Source organism: Gadus morhua, chromosome 12 (assembly GCF_902167405.1).
Source record: "Gadus morhua chromosome 12, gadMor3.0, whole genome shotgun sequence".
Classification (NCBI taxonomy): Eukaryota; Metazoa; Chordata; class Actinopteri; order Gadiformes; family Gadidae; genus Gadus; species Gadus morhua.
The window spans coordinates 18,222,651-18,248,095 of record NC_044059.1 but is presented as its reverse complement, the minus strand read 5'-3'; the positions used below and the strand labels follow the sequence as shown (position 1 = coordinate 18,248,095).

Here is a 25,445-nt window from a genome sequence, read left to right as displayed (position 1 = left end):
AACATCACATTAAAACTAGAAGCATGCATTGATCAATAGATAGAAAGATAATTAAATATGTTCTATTATTTGCCTTGCGGAGCCAGCCAATACTGTGCACGTATGCAAATTAGCCATGTGCGCCTAACACAAGGAAGACGTAGGGCCCTTTTTTAACGGTCTGAAACGCAAGTGAGAAGCGCCAAGCGCAAGTAACTTTGTGGGCGGTTTCACGGCGATGTCGCTAGTTTACCGGCGCAAAAAATTACTCTTGCGCCCGGCGCATATCTAAAAAGGGTTGGTCTGAAGTATCCTAATTACCCGTAGGTCTGGTTTGGGCGTAACGTGCAACAAAACAATGAGAGTGCCAGCTCCCATCCCCTTTAAGAGCCATGAGCGCATTTGAATCTGACGAGTTGATATTTTGACAGTGCGTCTGCAGTCTCCGATGAGACAGATGCACATGAATTTCAAACTGCAAATGGCTCAGTTTATGGCCAAATAATATGGCCTTATTCACACATGGAAACACCGTACACAACTTCAGACATACTGAGTCCTCAAATACATTTTGGCAAAGAAAACCTATATGATATAACATGATATGCAGTAACTGTGGTTCTATTTAATGATACGCAATACATTATAAACATCGTTTCTTATCAGTATTGTATGCATTATCGTTATCGACTTGTGTTCCTAATATGCATGTGTCCCCCTGTTAATATACATTGCCATGGACTGTATTATAATAATAATAATAATAATAATAATAATAATAATAATAATAATAATACATTTAATTTAAAGGGCGCCTTTCAAGTCACCCAAGGTCACCTTACAGAACATACAGTTATCATAAATCGTTTAAAAACAAGACATTGTGGAAAAATAATAATAATAAATAAATAAATAAATAAAACAAAAACAAGACAAAACAAACAATCAAGACGGTGATCAGTTAGACGTTGTTTGCGAGTTTGAACAGGTGAGTTTTGAGTTGTGACTTGAAGGTTGTAATGGTGTCTGACTGTTTTATGTGTGGGGGAGGGAGTTCCAGAGCCTGGGTGCTGAAGGGCGTTGCAGTAGTCTATGCGTGATGTGACAAATGAGTGAACTAGGATTTCAGTGCTGGATTGGGTCAGTGATGGGCGGAGTCTGGCGATGTTGCAGAGGTGGAAGAATGCAGTCCGGGTGATGTTGTGAATATGGGGTGCGAATGAGAGGGTGTTGTCCAGGATGACGCCGAGGCTCTTGACTTTGGAGGAGAAGGGTACTGGGAATCCATCGATGATTATGAGTGGAGCTGGGGTGTGTTGTGATTTGGAGAGGGTGGATTTGGAGCCGATGAGCAGGGCCTCGGTCTTGTTTCCATTGAGTTTCAGGAAGTTCCTGCTCAACCAGCTCCGGATCTCTTCCAGGCACGTGATGAGGGAGGTGGGGGGGATGGCAGCGGTGGGTTTGGTGGAGATGTAGACCTGTGTGTCGTCAGCGTAGCAGTGAAAATGGACCCCATGGTGACGGAGGAGTGTGCCCAGCGGGAGAAGGTAAGTGGTGAACAAGAGTGGACCCAAGACTGACCCCTAGGGGACTCCCAGTGAGACACCTGAACACCCAAACTTGTGGTTGCTTAGTTGAACAAATTGTTGACGGCCGGTGAGGTAGGATGTAAACCAGGAGAGTGCAGCACCAGTGATCCCAATGCCAGTCAGGCGGTCCAGGAGCAGAGGGTGGGAGATGGTGTCGAATGCTGCGCTAAGATCGAGGAGGATGATAATGGTGAGTAATCCAGAGTCGGCTGCACGGAGGAGGTCGTTGGTGATTTTGACTAGGGCTGTTTCAGTGCTGTGTTTTGGATGGAAGCCAGATTGGAACGGTTCGTGGAGATTGTTTGTGTCAAGGTGGGACTGTAGTTGTGCGGCAACCACCCTTTCAAGTGTTTTGGAGATGAAAGGGAGATTGGAGATGGGCCGGTAATGGTTAAGGTCAGTTGGGTCAGCACCAGGTTTTTTCAGGATGGGAGTGATGGCAGCCAGCTTGAGAGTGAGGGGTACGGTACCAGTAGTGAGGGAGGAGTTAATTATGTTGGTGATCATGGGGGAGATGGACGGTAGACATGCTTTGACAAGGGAGGTGGGAAGAGGATCGAGCTGACAGGTGGTGGTTTTGGCTTTGCGGATGAGTTCTGAAACGGTCTGTTCTGTTACTGGTGTGAAGTCAGAGAGGGAGCTGATGAGAGGTTGGCCAGAGGTGATCATCCAGGGTGGGGTGCGAGATGAGGCCAGTTGTTGGTGAATGGTGTTGATTTTAGAGCTGAAGTCCAGGAACACAGTGCATTGGGTGGTGGAAATGTCTGGAGGGAGGGTTTTAGGAGGCTGAAGTAAGTGGCTGACTGTTGAGAAGAGGACTCTGCTGTTGCCTGTACCAGTGTTGATGAGGTTGGAGTAGTATGAGGTTTTGGCAGTGGTGAGGGCATTCTTGTAGTGATGGAGGTGGTCCGTATACATTTGGCGGTGCACAGTGAGTTGAGTCTTATTGTGGAGTCGCTCCAGTCGACGACCAGTGGCTTTGAGCTGGCGCAGATGAGAAGTGAACCAGGGAGCAGTGTGGGTGAATGAGACTGAGCAGGTTTTCAGGGGGGCCAGGGTTGTGAGGGAAGAGGAGAGGCAGTTATTGTAGTGAGTCACCAGGTCAGTCAGGGAGGAAGCTGGGGGAGGGTTGGGGTAGGAGCTGATCAGGGTGGAGAGGTCTGTGGTGTTGATATGTTTGATGTTTCTGAAGGAGATGGTCTGTTGTTCCTTGGTTTTGTGTAGTTGGGTATGAATGTCGGGGAGATGGGGAAATCAATGACATCAAGATTAGTGGGAGTGATGTCAGTGCAGCAGATTAAATCCAGAATGTGACCTTTGTTATGGGTTGGGAGGGTGACATGTTGTGTGATGCCAAGACAGTCCAGAAGTGATGTGAAGTCATTAGCAAAAGTACAGGATGGGTTGTCAATGTGGATGTTGAAATCACCAAGGAGGACAGTGGGGGACATTGCACATACAGATGTAAGTAGTAGTGAAAACAGCAGAGGGTTCTGGTGGTCTGTAAATGGTGACAATGATAGTGGGTTTGGGGCCTGTGAGTTTTACAGCTACACATTCAAAGGAGGAGTGATGGGGGACTGTGACAGTGGTGACTTTGATGTTATCGCGGTGGAAGAGAGCGAGGCCACCCTCCCTCCCATTAACCCGGGGTTTACTAATAAAAGAAAAACCCGGTGGGACAGCCTCATTTAGATGGGAGAAGTCATTTGGGTGTTGCCAGGTCTCAGTGAGGCAGAGGATGTCTAGGCTCTGGTCAACAATAAAGTCATTTATCAAAAGGGCCTTATTACTGAGGGATCTGGTGTTCAGCAGACAGAGTTTCAGACAGGTGAGTGGAGTGTAGCAGGTTGCTTTGAGCAGAGGGGACAGTACACTGTGATTGACAGGACTGACCGTACGGGCTGTGCGAAGAGGGGGGCGGGGCCCAGTGGAACAGAAGGAGCGGTTGTTTTTGTTGCTGTTGTGAGTGTACTGAAAATTCCGTCCAGAGCCTCGTGGATGTATTTTGGTCGTTTGAGAATGTCATGGTGGGATGCAAGCTGAGGTGGGGGGGTCCTTGAGAAGATCCGGAGACGTAACATCTCCGTTACCGAGTAACGGAGCGGCAGAGATGCGCTCGTGACGTGAGAGTCAAACATAGCACATCCAGAGGTAAAAATCCACAGGCTGTGAAGTCGGCAGCGGCGTAAGCCAGCGGTAGATCCAGGCGATTATGGTGAAGCCACAGAGCCAGCACAGCGGAGGCAGAGGAGTGGAGCTTGCCGGTTGTAGCTACGCTGGAGATGGGGAAGCCAGTTGGACGGCGCCCGGGGGTTAGCAGCAGTCTAGCCGGCCAGCAGGTGAACACTGTCGGGTAGCGGTGTAGGAGGCAGGTGGCGTCCCCCGCGATTGACAGCAATCCGCAGACGCAGGTAAGGGTCCAGGAGAGCTGGCAGGGTGGCAGCGGACCGGTGTGTCACAGTTGGTCTGGCATCCACCAACTGTCAAACAGCCGGCAGCCAGCTAATCAATGGCCCAGCGCTGCAGGCAGGTCCCGGACAGCTGACAGCAGTGGCACGGACAGGTAGCATCCAGCTAGTCACCAGCTGGTTAGCTAGCGACCAGTTTCCAGGGGTAGAAAGGGAGAATTGTCGTCCGATCCGAGGTCCAGAAGGGCTTCAGACAGAAGGGGTTGAAAGCAGTGGTGGCTTCTCCATTGAGGAGAGGGAGGAATATCCTCCCTAACATTGTTGAGAATAAAAAATGTAGATTGCCCAGACTATTGTAATGAATTAATGCCCTTAAATATGACTACTTTATTGCCTTTGAATATATAATGTTTGTTTCCCTGGGTAAAGGGACATTAGCACCCCCTATCGCCTATTGACAATTACTTCAGGGAGGAACGTCCTCCCTCCGCCTCCGTTGACTCCCATTCATTTCCCCGAAAGTACTGGCGGCCGGTGGATAACATGGGTTTCAATGGGAGAGAGGAGGAAAATCCTCCTCTGAGTGGGTGGGACCTTAAGGGGTCTGATTCGCGCAAAAATCTATCCGTCTGCGCTATGAACCAATAATTAGGATCCCTGGACGTTGAGCAGTGTTGCCAGATTGGTCCGATTTCCCACCCAATCGGGCTACTTTTAACCATGTTAGGCTGGGACAATTATCTTTGGGCGGGAAATCTGCCCAATCTGGCAACGCTATCGATAACAAACCCGGTCTGCATTGCCACGGTGCTCAGTCGAGACGCAGTCACGCAGAGCAAGTGAAATCTGTGATAGCGAGATCCTAAATGAACAATGGAAACATTGGAAACGGAGGACATTGTCAACGTCTTATTACAAAAATCATTCCATTCATTCAGTTACAGTGCCAAGTTAGCGACCAAAGAAAGAGGTAGACCACTTCCCAAAATCAAAGTCACCAGAAGTAATGGCAACGTCAGTGTTGTGAGTGCTACATGGTTTGCTAGGTACGCATGGCTTACTGGTAGCATTACAAGCAATCAACTTTATTGCTGGCCTTGTTTGCTTATGAATAATAGCAAATCTCCAACGTGGGCTGTTCATGATTTCACTGATGTCGTCTTCGCAACGCAAACAGCAAGGAGGATTGACCTGATCTATAAATGAAGTCCCTCAATCTGAATAGTTAGGCTTACAGCCCATGTAAATAGTTTTGAAATAATGTTCTTGTTGTTCTTTTACTAGTTTGTTACTCTGACCGCTCTGTTTGATATTGTGGAAAGGGTGTTAGTGAATGATTCAGAGCATGATGCATTTTAAATTGTTTCTTAAAACAATTGTAACTGAAAATAAACATAGCTAAATAACTTCAGTCAGTGAGGGCAAAAATAGGCCCAATGATAGGCCCAGATTTTTTTATTTACTTTTTTCAAATCAATAGTATGCCTGATTTGACTAATATGCTTTGCAACCTTTCCTTCTCAAATTACGGTGTTGCCACTGGTGGCTTTGTATTAGGGATCGACCGATATATCGGTCGGCCGATATTATCGGCCGATATTCGCGTTTTTTACGTGTATCGGCATCGGCCGATACGCGGCAGATTTTCGCCGAATTTTTTTTTTTTTTTTACTTGTTCTACCTCACCTGTTTTTAATATTTGTTAAATATTGCTCATCTAATTTTTCTTACTTGTTTTACCTCACCTGTTTTTACTATTTGTTAAATATTGTTTTTTATATTGAAGTTCAATAAATGTTCCTTTTTTTAAATTGAGACTTGTAACATTTGTTATCAGTGTAATTTTTATGATTGAGGGAGCAAAAGCAGTATCGGCTCTAAATATCGGTATCGGCGTATTGGAGTATCGGCTAAGGCTGATGAAAAAATATCGGTATCGTATCGGCCCTAAAAAATCTGTATCGGTCGATCCCTACTTTGTATACATTTTATTCACATAACTCCCTCCCTGCTATTTTGTAGTTCACCAAAACACCCTGAAACAACTTGAGTCTCACATTCTTATGCCACCAATGCCATACACCAACAGTGCAAGCAGGCCAATGGCAACCAAGCGCGCAGTCCTTCCTCCCTCACTTTAAAAAGCACCAGCCGCCACTGGTTGAAAGTGAGCAAAAAGAAAACTAATAAAAAATTAAAAGACTAGTAAGATAAAGAAAAAGAAAATCGCGAAAAGATAATGTTCAGAATGATGTTCAGAGCGAGAAGCGGCAACCGGTGAGCAGCAGCGTTCAAAAGGCAACAGCGTCCACCAACTGTCAAGCAACTGTACGGCTCCATATATAAAACACGTAAAAATAAAGAAAACTGGAGTATTTACAAAAGCGAAAAGTGACTATATATAACTAGTAAACTTAGCTAAAGACCAAAACAATTATAATAATGTTCAATGCATTCGTGAGAAATATTAAAAATACTGAATAAAAACTAGCCATACAGAGCGGCGTTAGACTCGCCAGCGTCCCCGTTACTAGGCTCTATTATGCGTTACGTGTTTAGTTTGCGTGAGATGGACACACACACACGCGCCCGCATTCATTCATTCTCGCGGTAAAACAATGTTTTCTCACGATCAAATACTCATCAACCCTAAAAGTTATGGGCATGTACACGATGTCTGTGTCAAGAAAATATATGTTTGCTGTACGGTGTTTGCAGATGCATTGATTTAAAAGTCCAACTTATTACCGCTATCAGCTGTTCTTTCCCAAATAATTTACCAAGAATGTGTGGCTAGGTAGATGAGAGAAGCAAAGTGTATGCGCGAGGTGCACAAGTAACATTATGCATGCGCCCTTAAAATAGCATCTGAACAATGCGCCACTGACTTTAAACAAGGCATTTCCTGTTTTGTGGCGCAAGTGGTTTCTGAAACGTCAAAATAGCACCAGGGAACGTTTGCACCAGAACACGCCTCCTCCTTTCGCCGAGCCGCCCCTTGGGGCGCAAGATCATTCCCTAATTTACCGGCGCATGGCGCAGGAGGGAAAAGAACGCTCTGCGCCAGTTGCAAACTAGCAGCGACACATGCGCCAGTAATTAAGTCAATTGCGCCGGATGCAAGATAGGGCCGGTAATGTTGAGAAGTCACACTTAAAACGGAAAGCAAGCGAAAGCTAAACCAGACTGTATCAATCACATACTTTGGTTCCATTCTAACTTATGGTAAGAGGCTAGTCTTTAAATCTTTGCAGTGACTGAATGTTGATGATAAAACAGATTGTTTTGCATAAGATGAGTGTGTGCGACTGTTCTGTGTCCTTTCCGGCTTAGGCACACTGCATGGTTATGAAGGCCTTGTAGTTAGTTGTGGTCTTAGTGAAGCAGCCTAGCCTTGGAGTTGGATAAGTTGGAGTGATTTTGTGCGAGAGTGAGCACACCCGCCGTGGTGATGTTTGGCTTGTTGTGGGCCAGGGATGGGCAACTGGCGGCCCGCGGGCCGCATGCGGCCCGCACCCTCACTCACTGCGGCCCGCATCCTCACTCAGTCAGGCCCGCACATAATAAAAAAAAAAAAAAAAAGAATAATAATAATTGATCGAGTTGCAGAAAACTCGGTCAAGAAAGATGAGAAGAATTCATAGAATTCGAAGGCAAACCCATGCGTCTAGTTTGCTTAGAAGCGATATCAGTCATTAAAGATATCCACTTAAGTCGCCACTACAACTACTACAACTGCTTGTTGGGTTTGAGTTCATTGAGTTGTTGCACTTAATGTTGGGCCACTGTTTTTCAGTTTTTTGACTTCATTGAATGATGATGTATGTGAGCCCTTCGTAATGATAAAAATACTGAACATTCATGTGGCTGTTTGAGCATGGAAAACATGAAATGAATGCATGTTGGTTCAATTAACATACCGTACATAGGTTATGATTCTGGATGATTTTTTAGGTAGTGGCCATCCCCAAAATGCACCAGAATACAGGAAATCATATCTACCAAATTCAAAATTGAGTAGCTTCTCTCAGCTCACATTTAGTTAAAGTGTGCAGTCATGTGGCCCTCCGATGGTTATGATGAAAAATGTGGCCCTCTTTATCATGAAAGTTGCCCATCCCTGTTGTGGGCTGTCTGTCAGCATCTGCCGGGTTGGACGATGGGCTTTGTGTACGTGTTGTACATCTGTCTGGTCGTATTTGTGGTAGATTGATGGTTAAATAATGTCACACCACGATCGGTTAAACTTGCAGGCACTCATTTGCAAGTGCACTGATTGCGTGTCCGATAGGCTAAGTTAGCCCATAGCTAGCATTATGCCTTATATTTCTAGATCTTCTGACTAAGTTTACCTGTACTAATCTGAACGACATAATCGCTGTCACTAGATGAAAAGAAAACGTTGACTTTCACTCGGTGCTATTCACTACAGTAAAAATAAATAAAAGTGTAGTTATTGTATGCACCAGAGTTCACGTTGACCGGTAATTTTGCGGTCTTTGACCGGAAAAAAATGAGGAGGACCGAAAATTCCAAATGTCTCCGGTCAGAATGACCGATTGGAAATGAGGCCCCGTCCACGCGGATTCGAAACGTTCGAAAACTATCCGGTTTCGTTTTATGCGGAATATTCAAGGCGCTGGTTCTCCACAGAAAAAAGCACGCATGCTGTATGCGCGCATCAACCCTGCGCACATACAGCATGCGCGCTTTATACGAACATTCAGTCACGAGGAGATTCAACCTTTTAAATTGAGCCGAAATACTTTTGAATGTGTTAATTTGAATTGTGTTTAAATATGCTACAGTGGTCATTTGTTTAGCCAATTCATGTAAAACAATGAGGGTTTTGATTGTAGCGTAGCCTGTGTGATAAAATAAATAAGTTGTTACATTTCGTGCACACGCTCAAATTGATCGCTATAGACTACCGTAGGTTTATGAACTAAACGGCGGCAATCTAGCGAAAGCCGGCGGCAAGCTTTGCGGAGTACCGGTATCTAATAAACATGGCGAATCAAAATATGATCACCCACTTCTTCAAACCAAGTAGCAGCAGCAGTCAGTGCAATGATCACATTTCGGCTGCCAACCTAAAACAGCTACAAATGGCCATGAAAGGCCAATGTGAGATGGCCACCGACTCCTCCAAATAAAAGTTGTGCTCGCAGATGAAAGTTGTGTTTCACATGGCCAAACACGACATCCCGGGTCATCAGTATGTGGGGATGACAGAACTTCTGAGAGCAGTTCAGGCCCCGGATTTCACCACATCTGAGGGGCTTTACCGGCACAGCGAATCCAACTTTGACATGGAAATGGCTCTCGAGGATTTGGTGTTGAAGGGATTGGATGAGAAAATACGAGCCAGTGATTACATCGGGATCATAATTGACGAGACCGTCAACATAACGGTTGACAAAAAGTTGATCCTGTATGTAAAATTGCAAGTGAGTGGAAGAGTGGAGACGTGCATTGTGGGAAACTACGACGTACACTCCGGGACGGCACAGTGTATTTTCGATAAAGTAGCGGAGATTCTCCGCGGCAGGAATGTGGAGCTGTCCCGCGTAATCGGACTGGGCTCGGTTGGAGCCAGCGTAATGATGGGGAGGCATGCTGGAGTTGGCGCTCTCCTGAAAAAAGAGAGTGTTGCCCATCGTACTGCGCTGGCCGCGATAGATGCCGCTAAAGCTGTGGACCGAGTAGGAGCCTACAAGCGCACAATTTCCGCTGTGTACTCTTTCTACAAACACTAAGCTAGCAGGACCAATCGCCTCCGTCAACTAACAGCAACTCTGAGCGAAGAGGACATGACGAGTCTGAAGCAGCCATGCGCTGTCCGCTGGTTGTCATTGCATAGGGCAGTGGAGAGTATTAAAAACGAACTGGCCTGCTTCGGTGATGGAGCTAAATTAAGAAGCTGTGGGAGGAAATGCCCAAGCCCAAGGCCTCCTGGGACAAATCCAGCCATACAGCTTCATCGCCTTGACGCACACACTGGCTGATGTTCTCCCCGTGATGACCAAACTGAATTTGGTTTTCCAGAAAGAGGATGTGAATCTGGCCACAATCCGACCAATGGTTCAAGCATCCGTCTCGGCCCTCACACATCTACGAGATGCACCCGGTCCAGAAGAACAGAGGTACCAAACGGACTCCCAAGAAGGCATGTACAAAGGCATTCAAGTGACCCATGCAGGCGACCGGTCCGTTCAAGCCTTCAAAAATGCCCGAACAAGATACATTCAACACCTGATCGATGCTTTACACGCCCGTTTCCCTGACGATTCCCTGGATCTGCTTAACTGCTTCAACGTCCTTCTTAATCCCTCCCGATACCCACAGACAGCTGGTAAGTAGGCTAGCCTATTTGATTACGTATGATGTAAAACATATAGCCTAAGTTAAATAGAATATTATTTTTAAATGACCAATGCTCGCATATTCTGGTCAATAATAGTAATAGGACCAATAGGCATAGGCCTACTACTAATAATACAGGCCTAACAATAGCCTAATAAGAGCCATAATGCAAACTATAAGGGCACTCGAGAGCTATAGGCCTACTTCCGCTAAATGCTAGTCTGATACGCAAATGTTGTGAGTTTAATGGGTTCTTTAGGCCATGCTGTAACCGTCAAAATTGTGGTAAAAATCGTCCGTGTTGCCATAATAGGCTGCTGACAGACAATAATGAAAAGCGAGACAGTAGGCTAATGTAGGCCTAACAAAACTGATTTGTACAGTGTTACATGAACGTTGGAGACACAGAGGAATAACCAAGGAATAATTAGTTGTTTGTTGGCTAAAAATAAAAAGCACAGACTGATTGTCCCTCCGTTCCCTCAGCACTTCGGGAGTATGCAGAACCAGCCATCCAAACCATGCTGGGTCATTTTGGCCAAGAAATTGCAAGCGAGGACGATTCGACCACAGCCACCACATTCATCGATGCCGCAAGCGCGAAGCGAGATGCCATCCCAATGATGACAGCCCTCCGCAGTTACGGGGGCTTGCATTTTTCATCGGCCTGCGAGTTGCTCATAAGAGATTACGCGGAAATCTTCCCAGAGTGGGTCAAACTGGCAAAGGTAGCCTGTGTTATCCCCGTCTCCAGTGTGCCAGCGGAGAGAGGCTTCTCCCTGCAGAACCGCATAAAGACTGCTCAGCGGAGCCGCCTTGGGGAAGGAAGAGTCACAAGGCTTATGCGCATTGCAAGCAGCAGAGACACACTAGATACATTTGACTTTAATTCAGCAGCGGCACGCTTCACAGCTGCCAAATATCGAAAGAAGTAAAATATCGTTTTTATTTATTTTATGCTGTAGGCCTAGTTCAAGTCGCGGCCGGCAATTCACTGTTTCTTATCCACTTTAAAATAATCCCGTCTCTTGTTACACTGTAGCGTAATTATTTTCATTACAGTCTGCATTTTATGTTATGCGCCAGTTTGTTTTACTGTAGGTAGCCTACTTTGTATTGTTTTAGGCTATTATTATTTATGCCTTGCCTTGCATTATAGACCTAAATAATTTTTGTTCGTCTGCACTTTAAAATGCAATGTTTAATTGTTCTGTCACCTGCCAACCTTTTAATTAAAAACACCAGGCTATGAATCGACATGCCTTGATGATATTATTCTTTATATAGCCTGCCTATAATTTTTTTTAAGTGCAATAAACACAGACATTATATCCGACCAATTCTTTTCCAATTTGACCGGTAAAATGAAACCTTCCCGGTCATATGACCGGCACCAATTTCTTCTAGCGGAAACACTGGTATGCACTGCTGTTCATTGACTAGCTCCAGCGCTCGTTGCTGCGTTGCTAAATGATAGCAACTCTCCACTCATTCTCCACTGACCATGCATTTAATTGGCTTTGACCGCCAACAGTTCTTGGCAATTCCTCATTCGCCCTCTCACGTCTGACAGGTTCGAAATTATATGGCTGTGGGCCATCATACATGTTATTTGTGGTTCTTGCCACCTCTTAAGACGCCATAGTTCTAGTACTAGGCTGAGGCTACCTTCCACCACGTCTTCCCAACGTGACGTCATCGCCGAATGGCTTTAGAAAACATTTGTTACTGCCAAAAACGCCAGTTTGAGACATTTTATAAATTATACACATATTTTGAGTGCTTTATGTACCCATTAATCAAACTTCCGGTTAACCTGCACGTCGGCCTTTAAGGAGTTATGTTCAGATATATAATACCATAAGATTGCAATTGTGTGTGTGTGTCCGTGCAAGCGAAAATATTTTGTACTCTAACCTGTTTAATACAACGTGATGTGTACCTGCCCTGGTCCCACGGATGGAGATGAGCAAGACGTTCTAATCCGCTCCAATCATCTCTTCCTATGGAGACACATGCCTGTTTCGTATGTTTGCCCTGACCCTGAACCAAACCAAACTACGACCTGTGCGATGGAAAACCCCCATCCAACAAGGAGTGTGTTCTGCTGCACTGACTTGTGTGAACGCGGACGCTGCACTGGGAGCAGCTGATGAGCAGGCTGGTCCCGTCGTCGTGGAGATGGGGCGTGGGTGTCTGCTCCTCCGACTCGGCGTCCTCCTCGGTGATGGTGGTGAAGCATGCCTCGGGGATCAGCGGCTTGGTGCGCATGCGGCCGCCGGACGCCATGACGGGGCTCTCTCCGCCGCTGGCACACTCCGTCTGGAGAGGAGAAGAAGGAGGAATGAAGGTTTCCCCCCAGGCTGTTAAAGAACACCAATCTTTAGTTCTTTCAGCAGGCTTGCCCTTTGATACTGTGGATACATTTAATTTGTTTTACACAAAAAAACAATGATGGTATCGTGACCTCGATTTTAAGCATTGGCAACTGTTGTTTCACACATTGCGCATGTGCCAGAAACCTATGAGCAATACAGGTTTACAGGTCAACAGAGCTTAACTTCCTCATTAGGTGTTGTTTTATTTGCCGTTCAAGAAGTAGCTGGGCTATGAGCAGCATAGCCCAGCGCTTGCTGCTCATGTTCCTTTGGGTTTGACATCAAGTTGTATCGCCCCCTACTTGCCTAGCATGGTTAGGGCGGTGTTTTTGGGTTCTCTTGTGGACAGAGATAGTTGCAATGACACCATTAGTGAGGAAAGGAAAATACATTTTCAGAAATTTGTGGACGAGGCCTTAGTCTCCGTGACCTGCTACAATACAGGATTAAACCCGTTATAACCTGCATTTGTCCCACCATGTCGCCTCTTTGATTACACTGTATGGTGCTTGACTCACTAGAGTTTTAGTATATTAAAATGTATTAAATCCTTAATAAAACGTAAATAGTAGCATAGCCTAGGGCCCTAGGCCAATCAAAACTTGGCCATACATCTCACATGACAAACCGTGGCCATTTCAAAGCACAGCATGTCTCCCCATTATGAAAAATAATTTAACGATTAATTACTAAAGCTTGACCAAAACAACATTACTACCAATAAAATTCCTGTGCTCCTATACTTTCGTAATGGAGGTGTGCTTGCAATGTGACATAAATATGTATGCGCCCCTGTGCATCCCATGTTGGAGGGCTCACCCGCTGGTAGGTCCTGAACAGTGTACAGACGGAGCAGTAGGGGGGCTGCAGGCCCATGCGGCGGTTGTACTCCCTCTCCTTCTTCATGTTGGGAGGTCTGTTCTGCCACAGCTGAGCCAAGGGTTTGGTCCAGCTCTCCCCCACATCGTGGCTTTCGTCCTCTAGAGGCATGTCCTCGGCCACCTCTGGAATCCATCATTCAGAATAAAACAGATAAGCACAGGGATGTTCACGTTTCAAAGAGGTACGGGTCAAATCTGCACTACATAACTTTTCGACAGCGGCTATTTTGCACTTTGAGTCTGCCTTGTGTATGAAAAGTGCTATATAAATAAAGTTGCCTTGCCTTGCCTTGCCTTGCCTATTTACTCCATAACAAAATGTCGACATAACTAGAACGTTTCTCAAGAATAAAACAGCTATCCACGAGTCTGTTTTTCTCTGTTAATTGTCTTATTCTATTCTCATTTTATATTGTGTCCGGTTATTCCATACCCTCATCACTGATGCCATCTTTGATCAGTGGATGGTGTCTTGGCAGCTTTCCAAGGTGGCTTTCATACTCTTCATCTGTGGCCATCTCATCTGCATCCTGCAGGAGAACATGTCGTCAGTGTGAGTGTGGTGAACCATGATCGAGATCGAGAGAGAGAGATTCAGAATCTAATATAGCTAGATGCTACTAAGGTTAAGTTCTAATAGGGTCAATCAAGCTAGGGTTTAGTTTGGTTAATAATACGTTTTGAGCAAAAGCGTCTAGAAAGGAGAGGTTTATGTGTTATCCTCTAGTATCCATACCACACAGACTTCTTAACCTTCTAGCGTGCATCAAAATCAACTGCTGCCCAGACGGAGGACAACACATCAACACCATGGCCTTATACTACAATACGTATTCAGTTGGTTGCATCTCTGCAACCTCACCACTAGATGCCACTGTATTCTACATACACCTTTAAGTTATTTGTGTTTTGTTTGATTTAGGTTTTTGACATTTGTTTGCTTATTTACTCCCAATTTTTTTCACAATTCTCAATTTCATGCACATCACCCCCCTTTATGTGTTAATACAATGCAGTCAAAGGAAGAAGAATCCTCATGGTTGATAGATGACACAAACAACTGACTTGGAGAGAGAAAGGTAGATTAAGTGGCTTGGTTAATTAATAATTAAAATGTGTTATTTTCCTACTCAGGGAAGTGGTGCCTCATTAGAGTAGTAAAACAATCAAAGTTAAATTTAGATCAGTATAATCCACTTAACCACTTAGTTTGCTCCTTGCAATATAAAAAGAGAACAAACTGCAGTTTTTAATCCGCATTTATGTACAAATAATAGCGAGGATGGTTTATCATAAATCAGCATTTGTAGCACACAAAGCAAAGTATTGACGCTTTAGCTGCTCACCCCTTTATCCTGTGCATCCGTCTCTGTGTCTGTGCTGTAGTTCATGCCTTCCTCCTTCTCCCTGACCTGGACCTCGTCATCCCCGTAGTCCCCCTTGGCGTAGCTGTGGACATGGAGGACATCGGCTGGACTCAGGGCCATCTGAAAGAGCCTGGGAGCCGGGCTGGAGCTGCCTGCTAGCTGGGGCTCCTCGTCCAGCGTCTCAGACTTCAGGGCCAGGGTGAGCGCACCGGCCTCATGGTGGTTTTCTGGGGATTCGTCCGTGTCTAGGGTGCCGTTGTTGCTGTAGTTTTTCCCAGGACTTCTTCTTCTGGCTGATTTTTTGGCATGGGCTTTAGACTGCGCTTTGGGCTTGGATTTGACGCCTTTGTCCTTGGGCCCCTGGATGTCTGCGGGAGGAGAACAGGGATGATGTATAGTTAGATTAGCCTCAATATTCACAAGCATGTTTTCGGCTCATAAACACATTTCCAATAGCAGCACACAAAAGGTATTTCTATTTTATTAAATAAACTCAGATATAAAATCAATATTTACCAACAAATACTTAAATGGTTTTTTTCCCGTTTTCCCATACATCAAGAGGACCAATATGAACCATATATTTTAGACCTACCCTCTAAAGATGAGATAACACACAAAAAAGTGGCATCATTCATTTATACATTTAAAGGATATGTTTGGTAATTTTCATTCCATAAATAATAACAAAATATGCCCCCCGATTAGACAAATATAAATGTGCATTGTGCAGTACCTTTATCTGGTTCCTCCTCCTTGTATGCTTTGACCGCGGCAACCTCATCCTCTCTCTTGTCGTCTTCCATCGGTGGCGAGCTGCCATCCTCAGCCACTACCAAGTCCACATAGAAACGCTTTGTCCCCTGCTTGGCACTGAAGCAAAAAATAAATTATTGCCATCATATTCATGTGTTTGTACAGAGAGAACATACAGTACGTATTAGGGCTGGGTAAAAATATCGATTCATCAATGCACTGCAATTTATGTGCTCTAGATTCTGAATTTTTTTAAATCGATTATTTCCATTAAAAACAAGCATACTCAGTCATTGTAATCTAGAAGCAAGAATGCCTAAATGTACATGCCATTTTACATTTGTCCATGTTACGATTATTACTTTTATGCTGCAAGTTTAGCTCAGGAACACTGCTATACTATGGTGTATTCCCTTTTTGCTAGTTAAAGCACAATGAAATGGTTAATTCATTATGAAATGGTTAATTCTAAATAATATTTAGGTATTTTTGTCATCTGCAGGTATTATTGAATCGATATCGAAGCAATTGGATCAATATCGAAATCTAATCGAATGAAGACCTAAAGAATCAAATTGAATTGAATTGTGAGGTACCTGGCAATACCAAACCCTAGTACATATGTACCTACATGTCTTTCGACCAAAACTCATGCATTGAAAGGAATTTAATGGTTATTGTCCTCCTTGGGTATAAGCTATGCAAGTGAAAACCACAAGAAACAGAAATCCAGACATCACAGACCTGAATAGATACACAACACATGGGATCTATATCTAAAAAAAACAACTTAACTGGAAATGAAAGGCATGAAATTGCAATTCCATTAAAATAACTTAATGTTTCAGACATAAATGAAATCGCTACTTAAAAAAAGTGCTATGGCATGTTAACACACAACTTGAGGAACAAAACATTACATTGGATGGTAAATGGACTGCATATATATATATATATATATATATATATATATATATATATATATATATATATATATATATATATATATATATATATATATATATATTAGAGCTGTCAGTTAAACGCGTTATTAACGGCGTTAACGCAAACCAAATTTAACGGCGTTAAATTTTTTATCGCGCGATTAACGCAATTATTTTATAAAAAAAAAAAAAAAAATGTTTTTTTTTTTCCTTTGGCTCAAAACAAAGAAGCAGTAGCCTGACTGCTATGTTCAAATGACATTTGTTCAAAGCAGTCGTTTAATTGCACTATAGGCTCTTTTTTTGTATCGTCCTGTTTTGATCAGTGTATATGCCAATGTTGTTATCAATAAAAAATCATTTGCACAAGGCAAGCCGATGCACTTCACCATGTTGATAAGAGATTTAAAATGAGAAGAATTATGGGACAAAAAAATCAAGGGATATTTAGCACAGAAAAAGAATTTGCGATTAATCGCGATTAATTAGAGTTAACTATGACATTAATGCGATTAATCACGATTAAATATTTTAATCGCTTGACAGCTCTAATATATATACACACACACACACACACACACACACACACACACACTTCTTTTCTTTTTCTTTTGCCGGTGGCCAATCAAAACGCTTAACAATTATTGCCTTACATTCACCCAACCACACACACATTCATACAATGACAGCGGTTTCAACAATGCAGGGCGACAACCAGCTCGTCTGGAGCAGTTAGGGTTAGGTGTCTTGCTCAGGGACACCTCGACACTCGCTAGAGGGAGCCAGGGATCGAACTAGCAACCTTCCGGTTGCCAGTCAACGTGCTCAACCTCCAGAGTGACTGCCGCCTATATGAAGTGGCTCTGATGCCATGCAAATGCCTCCCTTCTGTGAGCATGAAAACCAACCTTTTGTCCTCTTGGATGGTGCTTGTAGCTTCTTGAAGGTCACTCGCGTTGGGGTCTAGCAGCTGGAGGGTCTCATGTCCCGGGATGAACTCTGCTGCTTCGGGTGTTGGTTTGGAGTGATCGATCGGCGCGTTGTCCTTTCCGGCCAACCACTGCGCGTAGCGCTCCGGTTGATACTTGCGCACGAAGACATCCATTGATATCTTCACCATGTCTTGACTACAGGAGCACTGAAAGGTAAATTAAAAAACAATGGAATTTACTTTCATTATTCAATTCGTAATGCTTGATTCTTTTCTAGGCTAGTTGATAAAAATAGCACAGATGCATTGCAAGTCTAACTGTGTCCATGTGTGTGAATCCTTGGTAGCCATTCTTGAAAAAAAAGTCATGGGTGGCAGAGGCCCTTGTAACTTGTGTTATTCTACTATCAACCTTGCAAATAACTAGAAAGGTTGATGAAGAAGCCTTGATGCTGTACACGTTTAAATCTGTTTCATTCATTATATTCCTTATCTTGCCTATTCAAAATTGAGTTATTTGGGGTACCTGAGGTAACCTGTGGAAAGTCTAGCTAGTTTAGTGCCAGCCTGTTCCTTTGATTGTTGACCTATATAAATTATTATGAGGCATCAAGTTGACATTAGTCTGCTATTATTGAAAAAGTACAATCATACTGATGAATGAGACTATGTATATCTGAATTCTGAATATTCAGTGTGGCTGGTTGCAATCAACCCCTGAGTAAAGTTGTGGTGGGACTTAGTGTGAAGCGAACAGTACCAGGGTTGCTTGTTTGCCGTAATCAATCCACCGCTGCGTGGCAAAGTTGGTTGACTCTGCACAGTTGAACCCATGATTGAAACCAGCGTGATAAGCAAACGGAAAGGTCACGATAAACTGCCCGGCCTCTTGCGTAACCTAAACATCAAGCATGGACCATTTAAATACAAATAATACAAAAATGAATGTCAATTAATATAAATGTTGAACATCTGTTCATAATAGATGACAAGCTCACCTTCTCAAAAGGTATGCCATACTTTTTCAGGATTGATGGTGAGATAAGAGTCATTTTGTGTCGCAAAAAAGCTTCGCAGCTCTGAGCACTTCCTGGAAAGAATCCTGTAAAAAAGCAAAAAAAATTATCAATATTTTTGCATCTTATTTTTTCTTTTCATGACCATCAGTTTCCATAAAGTGGCCGGTGATTCACATTTACATTTACATTTTGGGCATTTAGTAGACGCTTTAATCCAAAGTGATGACAAATATAACAAAACAAAAATTGACCATGTAGACTATGACCCAATTATTAAACCAAATTGACTCATCGTCGTAAAAGTAACCTTGGTAACTGAAATAATTAATGAAAGTATTTTATATACAAACCCTTTGCAAGCCGCTCTAGACGTTTGCCATGTTCTGGAGGGACAACATACCTGTGCACGGTAAAGACCCACAGATATTTCAGAAATACATCCACATTCTCGAACACTATTTTAAACACAGTCAATTGTCAATAGATAGTAAAAACGTTGGCAACTGAACAAGATTGACAAGTAAATCTCAAGAATTAACCTAAATCGAAGACCTATGAGCATTCCTAACCAATAAGCTATACACCAACACACATGCAGGTTGGGTGATCAATCAAATAAAATGTTTAAGTGGTGGTAATGACAGCTATGCACAAATCGGAGGGGAAGGTTAAACGGAGACCTTACCAAGATTTGGGCTCTCCAAAATGGAGATAGTTTATGCTGTAGAGATCCATGTCCTCTGTGTGCCAGGCAAATGTACTCTTCCACATCCCAAAGTATAGGTATGGTGTATTGACTCCCTTGATCTTGATACCACTCTCATGTTCGACTGTGTCTAGGATTGTGTTCAAATGGCCAATGTTCCACTCACTTACATCCTTAGTAGGAAAGGATGGTGAAGGAAAGAAAAGGTGATTGGCTGGGTTAGCAATGCATGTGTGAGATAACCAAGTTCCAACCAGGTACTTTTACTATGTACACTACCAAAGAAGGATACTACAAACGTAAATTAAGGGGTAGGCAGAATATTTGTAGGTAGCCCATCTTATGTTTTTCTTGCCATCTTTTTTATTGAATGACATTTATAAGAAAATTACCATAACCTTGTTCCAACTATGTCGTGTGTCAACTTCATTGTTATTTAAAATGCCAACATCATTAACAAGATACAAATGCTTATCAGGCATCATGAAATGCCATACAAGACTTCAACAATACATTCCACCATATAAATAATTTGTTTACATACAAGGTCGTACAGTGTCCCAGATACATCAGCTCCATAGAGTGGGGGATTAAAAGTCAGATTCTTCCAGAACTTCCTCTCCAGTTCCTCAAAGTCAACATACCGAGGATTACAAAACCTAGAGGGAAAGACAATGTTCGAGTTTTTATCCTAAAACAAACACAACGCCTCTAGGAAGAAGATAACAGTTAGAGTACACCATCCATAGGAAGACAACTGTAACTGCCCTTACGAATAGACTGATGAAGAGTGATCTTGGCCGATTTTTACTCCAGAAGCATGTCTCGCCAAAATAACCAGCGAGGGTGCAGAGTTCAGAAAATGACATCTCCCTTAAACCTTGAATAGATAGATAGACTTGCTTCCAGACCATGCAAAGCGCTTTCACTCTGCCGAATGTGCCAACTTTGGGAACCTCAAATATAAAAATGTGACCTGTTCAAGGTCAACCTTCTTCCCATGGCTGCATTTAGAGCTTCAAAACATCCACATGGTGAGGTCTTGAAAAGCATAATGAATGCAAGACCCAAATTCACAATGCAGGCATATTATCTATTGTTAACACCGTAATAATGCTGCATGGCTTACTTGTCTAGATTGGAAGTTTTGCGAAACTCTCGGACCGTCATGGGCTTTTTCTGGATGTTGTACTGTGTGAAGAGACCCGACTGTCCTGTCACAACCTGCTGAATGGGGGCAGGGATCACCAAATCATCGATGTCATCATAACTCCGCCTTGGCTTCCAATCTTTCGGTGGGATAACCTGAGAATGAAGAAAATGTCGTGCTCTCATTCACTTTATTACAAAAAAAACAAATAAACCTTCTGCAATATTTAACAACTGGGTAATATACTTTGTGGAATCAGTATATTGTTTGCATGATTAATTACATAAATATGAGTCTTTAAATACTACCTGGATAGTCCTACCCATCTATTACACCCCGTTACCTCAAGAGTATCCACAGCCAATAACACTGCACACAATTCATATGCATAAGGCTTATATGACAACAGTTTATCTTGTTGTATATATGGAGTGAAAATCTACAATTGTAAAAAATCTAAATGATACCTAGTAAGAATAAAATATTGGAAAAAATGGAAAAAAAAAAATCCATAGCGATTTCATACTAATGCGCTAATGTCCTGTTGTGCTTTCAACAGTTCATGTATGAATTACTGCGCCGTAATAATTAATATATTGATTGATAAAATCATCTTGTTCTAAACAAAATAAATAATACTTACTCTTGCCATGCCAGCTTTGTGTGCCCCTTGAGACTCCATATAGGCAATGTACCGGCTAAAGTATTTAAATTCCTCCTTCGAGGGGCTAAAGGTCATTATCCCGCTGCCATCTGTCTGAGCTGGGTCCGTGGTCATCTTGGGTGACTTTAGCATGCACAAGGAGGAAACTCTTTAATAAATATACACATATTTATATAATTAAAATAAGAGAGAAAGTAATGCAATTATACGGAATTATACTCAAAAACTTCCATGGCAGTAACTTGGTATTGATGAATCGGGTTTACTGACAGTTTCATTACCCCCCCCCCCCCCCCCCTTTAAGATCAGGATTCATTAAAAGATCCACACAGAGGGCAACACCAAGCGAAGGCTAGTCCTATGTTGGTAGTAAGGGGTTCATTAGTTAACTTTTAACAGACTACCAAGTAAGATCTATTAACTGCACTTCAGCAAAATCATTAGCCGTATGATAACGTAGTTACCATTAATAGCAAAATGATGAGTACATTATGTTGACTGAACGCAATCTTTTAAAAGTAAGCTCCAGAGACAACACTGTACTATGATAAATAAAGCGAGCTAGGTAGCTAACATGCTAGTACTGGTTGACATGTCCTGCCGGGGCTAACGCAGTGTAGCAAACCACCAATATGTGGCGAGAGTTACATTAAACAGTGACTAAACTAAATAGAAGTAGGATCTCTATGTATTAGATCAACTGTTGTAGCAAAAACTAACAGTAAGAACGGCCAGGAATCGGAGAGGCTTGAGCTACCCAACATTGGGAAGCTACAGCAAACATGCCTTGTTGCATATCGCCCACACTTATTACTCGCAAACTTAGATCTAGCCTAGTAGTGCCAATACATAAGAACATATCCGTTCTAAAATGAGACTTACCTATATATACGAGCATGAATAGTATTGGTTTCTAGTTAAAGCTAGTATCATGTAAATATAAAAAATCAGTCTGGGTAAAAAAGATAGTCCTCCATTATTCAGTGTCGTACGCATGCCCAGTGTGTGTTTGTTTACACCGAGAGTGGAGAGGGCGGGCCTTACGCCACGTATAAGCCAATTACGGCGCGTTCTTCTTGACAGACCGAGCCTCTTCAATATATTATGATAATAACGTAAAGGAAAAAGCTCATAAGTTATAATACAATTAATTACTGTATTATTAATTTGCATGACCAAACATCTACAGAGTCGTTTCTTAAGTATTTTATTTTGTATTATTATTATTATTTTCCAGGCTTACTCTGATTGTTAAAGGAGACATATTATGGTGTTTTCCCAACAAGCAAACATAGTATTTCAGTTCTAGTCTAGAAAACAAGTTTTTGAAGCTGTTTGCTGAGAAAAAAAAAAAAGCTCGCCTACCGCTATTTGTTGCAAGTAAAGGAGCATAGAATAATACACGGAGTCAGGCTGTGCCTCTCGTAGTAGTTAGTAACATTTATTACCGAGCTTGCGCACAACAGGACTGACGCGGGTTGGCTACCAAAGTGCATACACACCCAAGCCCACCAGAGGGAGCAGTCGGCTTGCATAACACTATAACATCTCCCTTCCTTAGAACATGGTTTCTCAACGAGGGCGTTCGCACATCCTAGGGGGGCGCTGGGAAAGTTTCTTTTTTGGGGGGGAATTTAAAACTTTCATGGTTTTCAAATCTTTTCGGTTGCATAAATAGGCTTCCTGAAATAAATAGCCTATGCTCATTGTAACAGTGGTCATACAGCGCGGATCGGTCCTGCACACAGTTCAATAACCAACACAACACAATCAAACATGGGCATAGCAAAAAAATATATAATAATTTTGTTTCATAGCCCGTTTTCCTCCTTCCTCTTGCTGAGGTTCAGTTCCAGCTGCTCTGAGCGTAGTCTCCCCAAAAACACTGTTGCATTTCAAATACAAAATATATCCCCAAGTGGTGATTAACGGGGTCCGAGCAAAATTAAAGGTCAAGAACACACTAATGGAAGATATATAAATATAACAATTGTCATGTTTAAAGAAAGATGTTTCAGTTAACCTGAACTGCAGCCTCATTCACATGGTCAAAATGTATATTGATAAGCACACAACATTATGTGAAATTAAACATTTGCAGTCAAGAACACAACCGGAAGAAATATAAACATGACAGAGTTAATTATGAAGGAAAAATGGTTAATGAAGAAGTTCCCGTTAATGCCATACTGTGTCTTTGCAGTCCGAATCTTGGAAACTTATGAGCCGGAATGTTGATTGCCTGATGAATTTCAGGTGCTGTTCAAAGTTGTGTTTCTTAAATGAGTGGCAATGAAAGAATGTCGAGTTCAGCTTGTTCATAATGCTCTAGTCAGGATTCTAACTCTCAACCTAAGGACCACCAGTGCATGGGCGTTTCTAGGTTTATGAAATATCCGGGCTTAGCCCAAGAGGGAATTGGACAGTCCGCACGCGGCAAATGTTGTTGTATACTTTATTGCGCATGCACATTTTTTTTCATAATGCTTTACCTAAATAAACCGAATAGGCAGGTAATTATAGCATTGCTACCAGTGGCAGACTCAGGGGGGGGGCAGGGGGGGCGACTGCCCCCCCTCGTGGCTCAATGGTTGAAAAAGCGCGCTAAAGTGCCCTTCAAGAGTGTCGAAAACGAGAGGAAATGCCTTATTGGCTGCCCTTTTCACGTGCAAAACATGATTAGGTGCCCGCTAGGGTGCTCCTTCATACAATAAATTATGATTATGTGCCCTCTAGAACAAGAAAATTCAATGACGTGCCTTAATGAGTGCCCTTATAGTCCCCTTCTGCCCGTCTTGTGCCCTTTTAGTGCCCCCTTTAGTACCCTGATAGTGCCCTTCTGCCCGTCTGGTGCCCTTCTAGTGCCCTGATAGTCCCCTTCTGCCCGTCTGGTCCTTCAAGTGCCCTTCTGCCCATCTGGTGCCCTTCTAGTACCCTGATAGTGCCCTTCTGCCTGTCTGGTCCTTCTAGTGCCCTTCCAGTGCCCTTCTAGTACCCTGATAGTGCCCGTCTGGTCCTTCTAGTGCCCTTCTAGTACCCTGATAGTGCCCTTCTGCCAGTCTGGTCCTTCTAGTGCCCTTCCAGTGCCCTTCCAGTGCCCTTCTAGTGCCCTTCTAGTGCCCTGATGGTGCCCTTCTGCTCGTCTGGTCCTTATAGTGCCCTTCTAGTGCTCTTCTGCCCGTCTGGTGCCCTTTTAGTGCCCTTCTGCCCGTCTGGTGCCCCCATGGTTGAAAAAGTGTGCTTAAGTGCCCTCTATGGTGGAGAAAGTGCCTTATTGGCTGCCCTTTACACGTGAACGAAAATTAATGAGTGCCCTAGGTTGCCCCTGATGATGATGATGTGCCCTCTGGAGCAAGAATATGGCAAACCGAAAAAAACATGTTGTGGTTAGCTATTGAGGTGCAGACGTTCCTCTCTTTGGTAGCTGACGAACGGGGAATGCGAGGCGTTGCTTTCATGTGGCGTCGCCATGACAAACAGCCACATCGAGTGGTACTCAAATCTCCACTGGATAACGAAGCAAAAAGCGATTAAGAGTATGTCAGTACCCATAGTGGAAAAGCGCAATTAGATGCCAAGTTAGAAAAACTTAATATTTTCAGTTTGTATAATCCGTTTAAAATGTATACACATTTTTTGAGCGTTCAAGATCATTCAAGTGTAGGTCATTTCATGCAAGAGAGACGATAACGGTCAGCTATCAGCTCAACATGAAGGAAAACTTCCTTAAATGTTTCCGTAGCTGGCTGTCAGCGGTCAAAGATTGTATGGTAGCGGCACATTGAATTTTCTCCATTCTAATTTTTACTTAAATGTTAGTAAAGATGAAAGCAGTAAGACATCCTCCTTTCTTTGGCTAAAATGTGAAAGTGCACAATGACGTGAACAACTCATTTTGGTGTTTATAAAGTCGCTAGAATAAGGGGAAACAGTGTCTTTGAAGCAATTTTTTTAGGCCACCCGTTTCTACTTAAAATTGTCTGTGATAACTAACAATACGACAGCTTTTGGCCACCCGTTTCTACTTTCACCTTTGACAGTGAGAAATTGTGACAATACACGGATATATTAAATGCAGGTGCGCTGCTCTGTAGGCAAACCGCGAAGGAAAAAAGGGTAGCTGCTTCATCTGTTCTTTTTAGAATTGTATGTCTTGATGCTTATTTTATCTATTCTCTTGTTTTTGGCAATGTGAATGAACGTCCGCGTCGATGCCTCGATCGCAAGTCCAGTGTCGCGAGCGGACGTTGCCATGACATCTAGAAATCATACCGTATTTAATGGGTTGTAGTGAGTGTAACATA

General features: G+C 43.1%; 1 protein-coding gene across 1 annotated transcript in view; it reads right to left on the bottom strand.

Moving 5' to 3' along the window:
• The window catches only part of kdm4aa (lysine (K)-specific demethylase 4A, genome duplicate a), a 29,483-nt gene extending 7,310 nt beyond the window's left edge, over positions 1-22,173 (bottom strand). The window contains exons 1-14 of the mRNA XM_030372720.1: positions 22,024-22,173; positions 21,121-21,264; positions 20,457-20,632; positions 19,872-19,986; positions 19,307-19,500; positions 18,972-19,021; positions 18,601-18,704; positions 18,363-18,500; positions 17,580-17,809; positions 15,708-15,844; positions 14,951-15,339; positions 14,038-14,134; positions 13,543-13,727; positions 12,463-12,667 (exon numbers count right to left, since the gene is read on the bottom strand). Coding sequence (XP_030228580.1) covers positions 12,463-12,667; positions 13,543-13,727; positions 14,038-14,134; positions 14,951-15,339; positions 15,708-15,844; positions 17,580-17,809; positions 18,363-18,500; positions 18,601-18,704; positions 18,972-19,021; positions 19,307-19,500; positions 19,872-19,986; positions 20,457-20,632; positions 21,121-21,255 — 2,155 coding nt within the window. The 5' untranslated portion in view covers positions 21,256-21,264; positions 22,024-22,173. The remainder of the gene's footprint in view (positions 1-12,462; positions 12,668-13,542; positions 13,728-14,037; positions 14,135-14,950; positions 15,340-15,707; positions 15,845-17,579; positions 17,810-18,362; positions 18,501-18,600; positions 18,705-18,971; positions 19,022-19,306; positions 19,501-19,871; positions 19,987-20,456; positions 20,633-21,120; positions 21,265-22,023) is intronic.
• Positions 22,174-25,445: the final 3,272 nt, after the last annotated feature.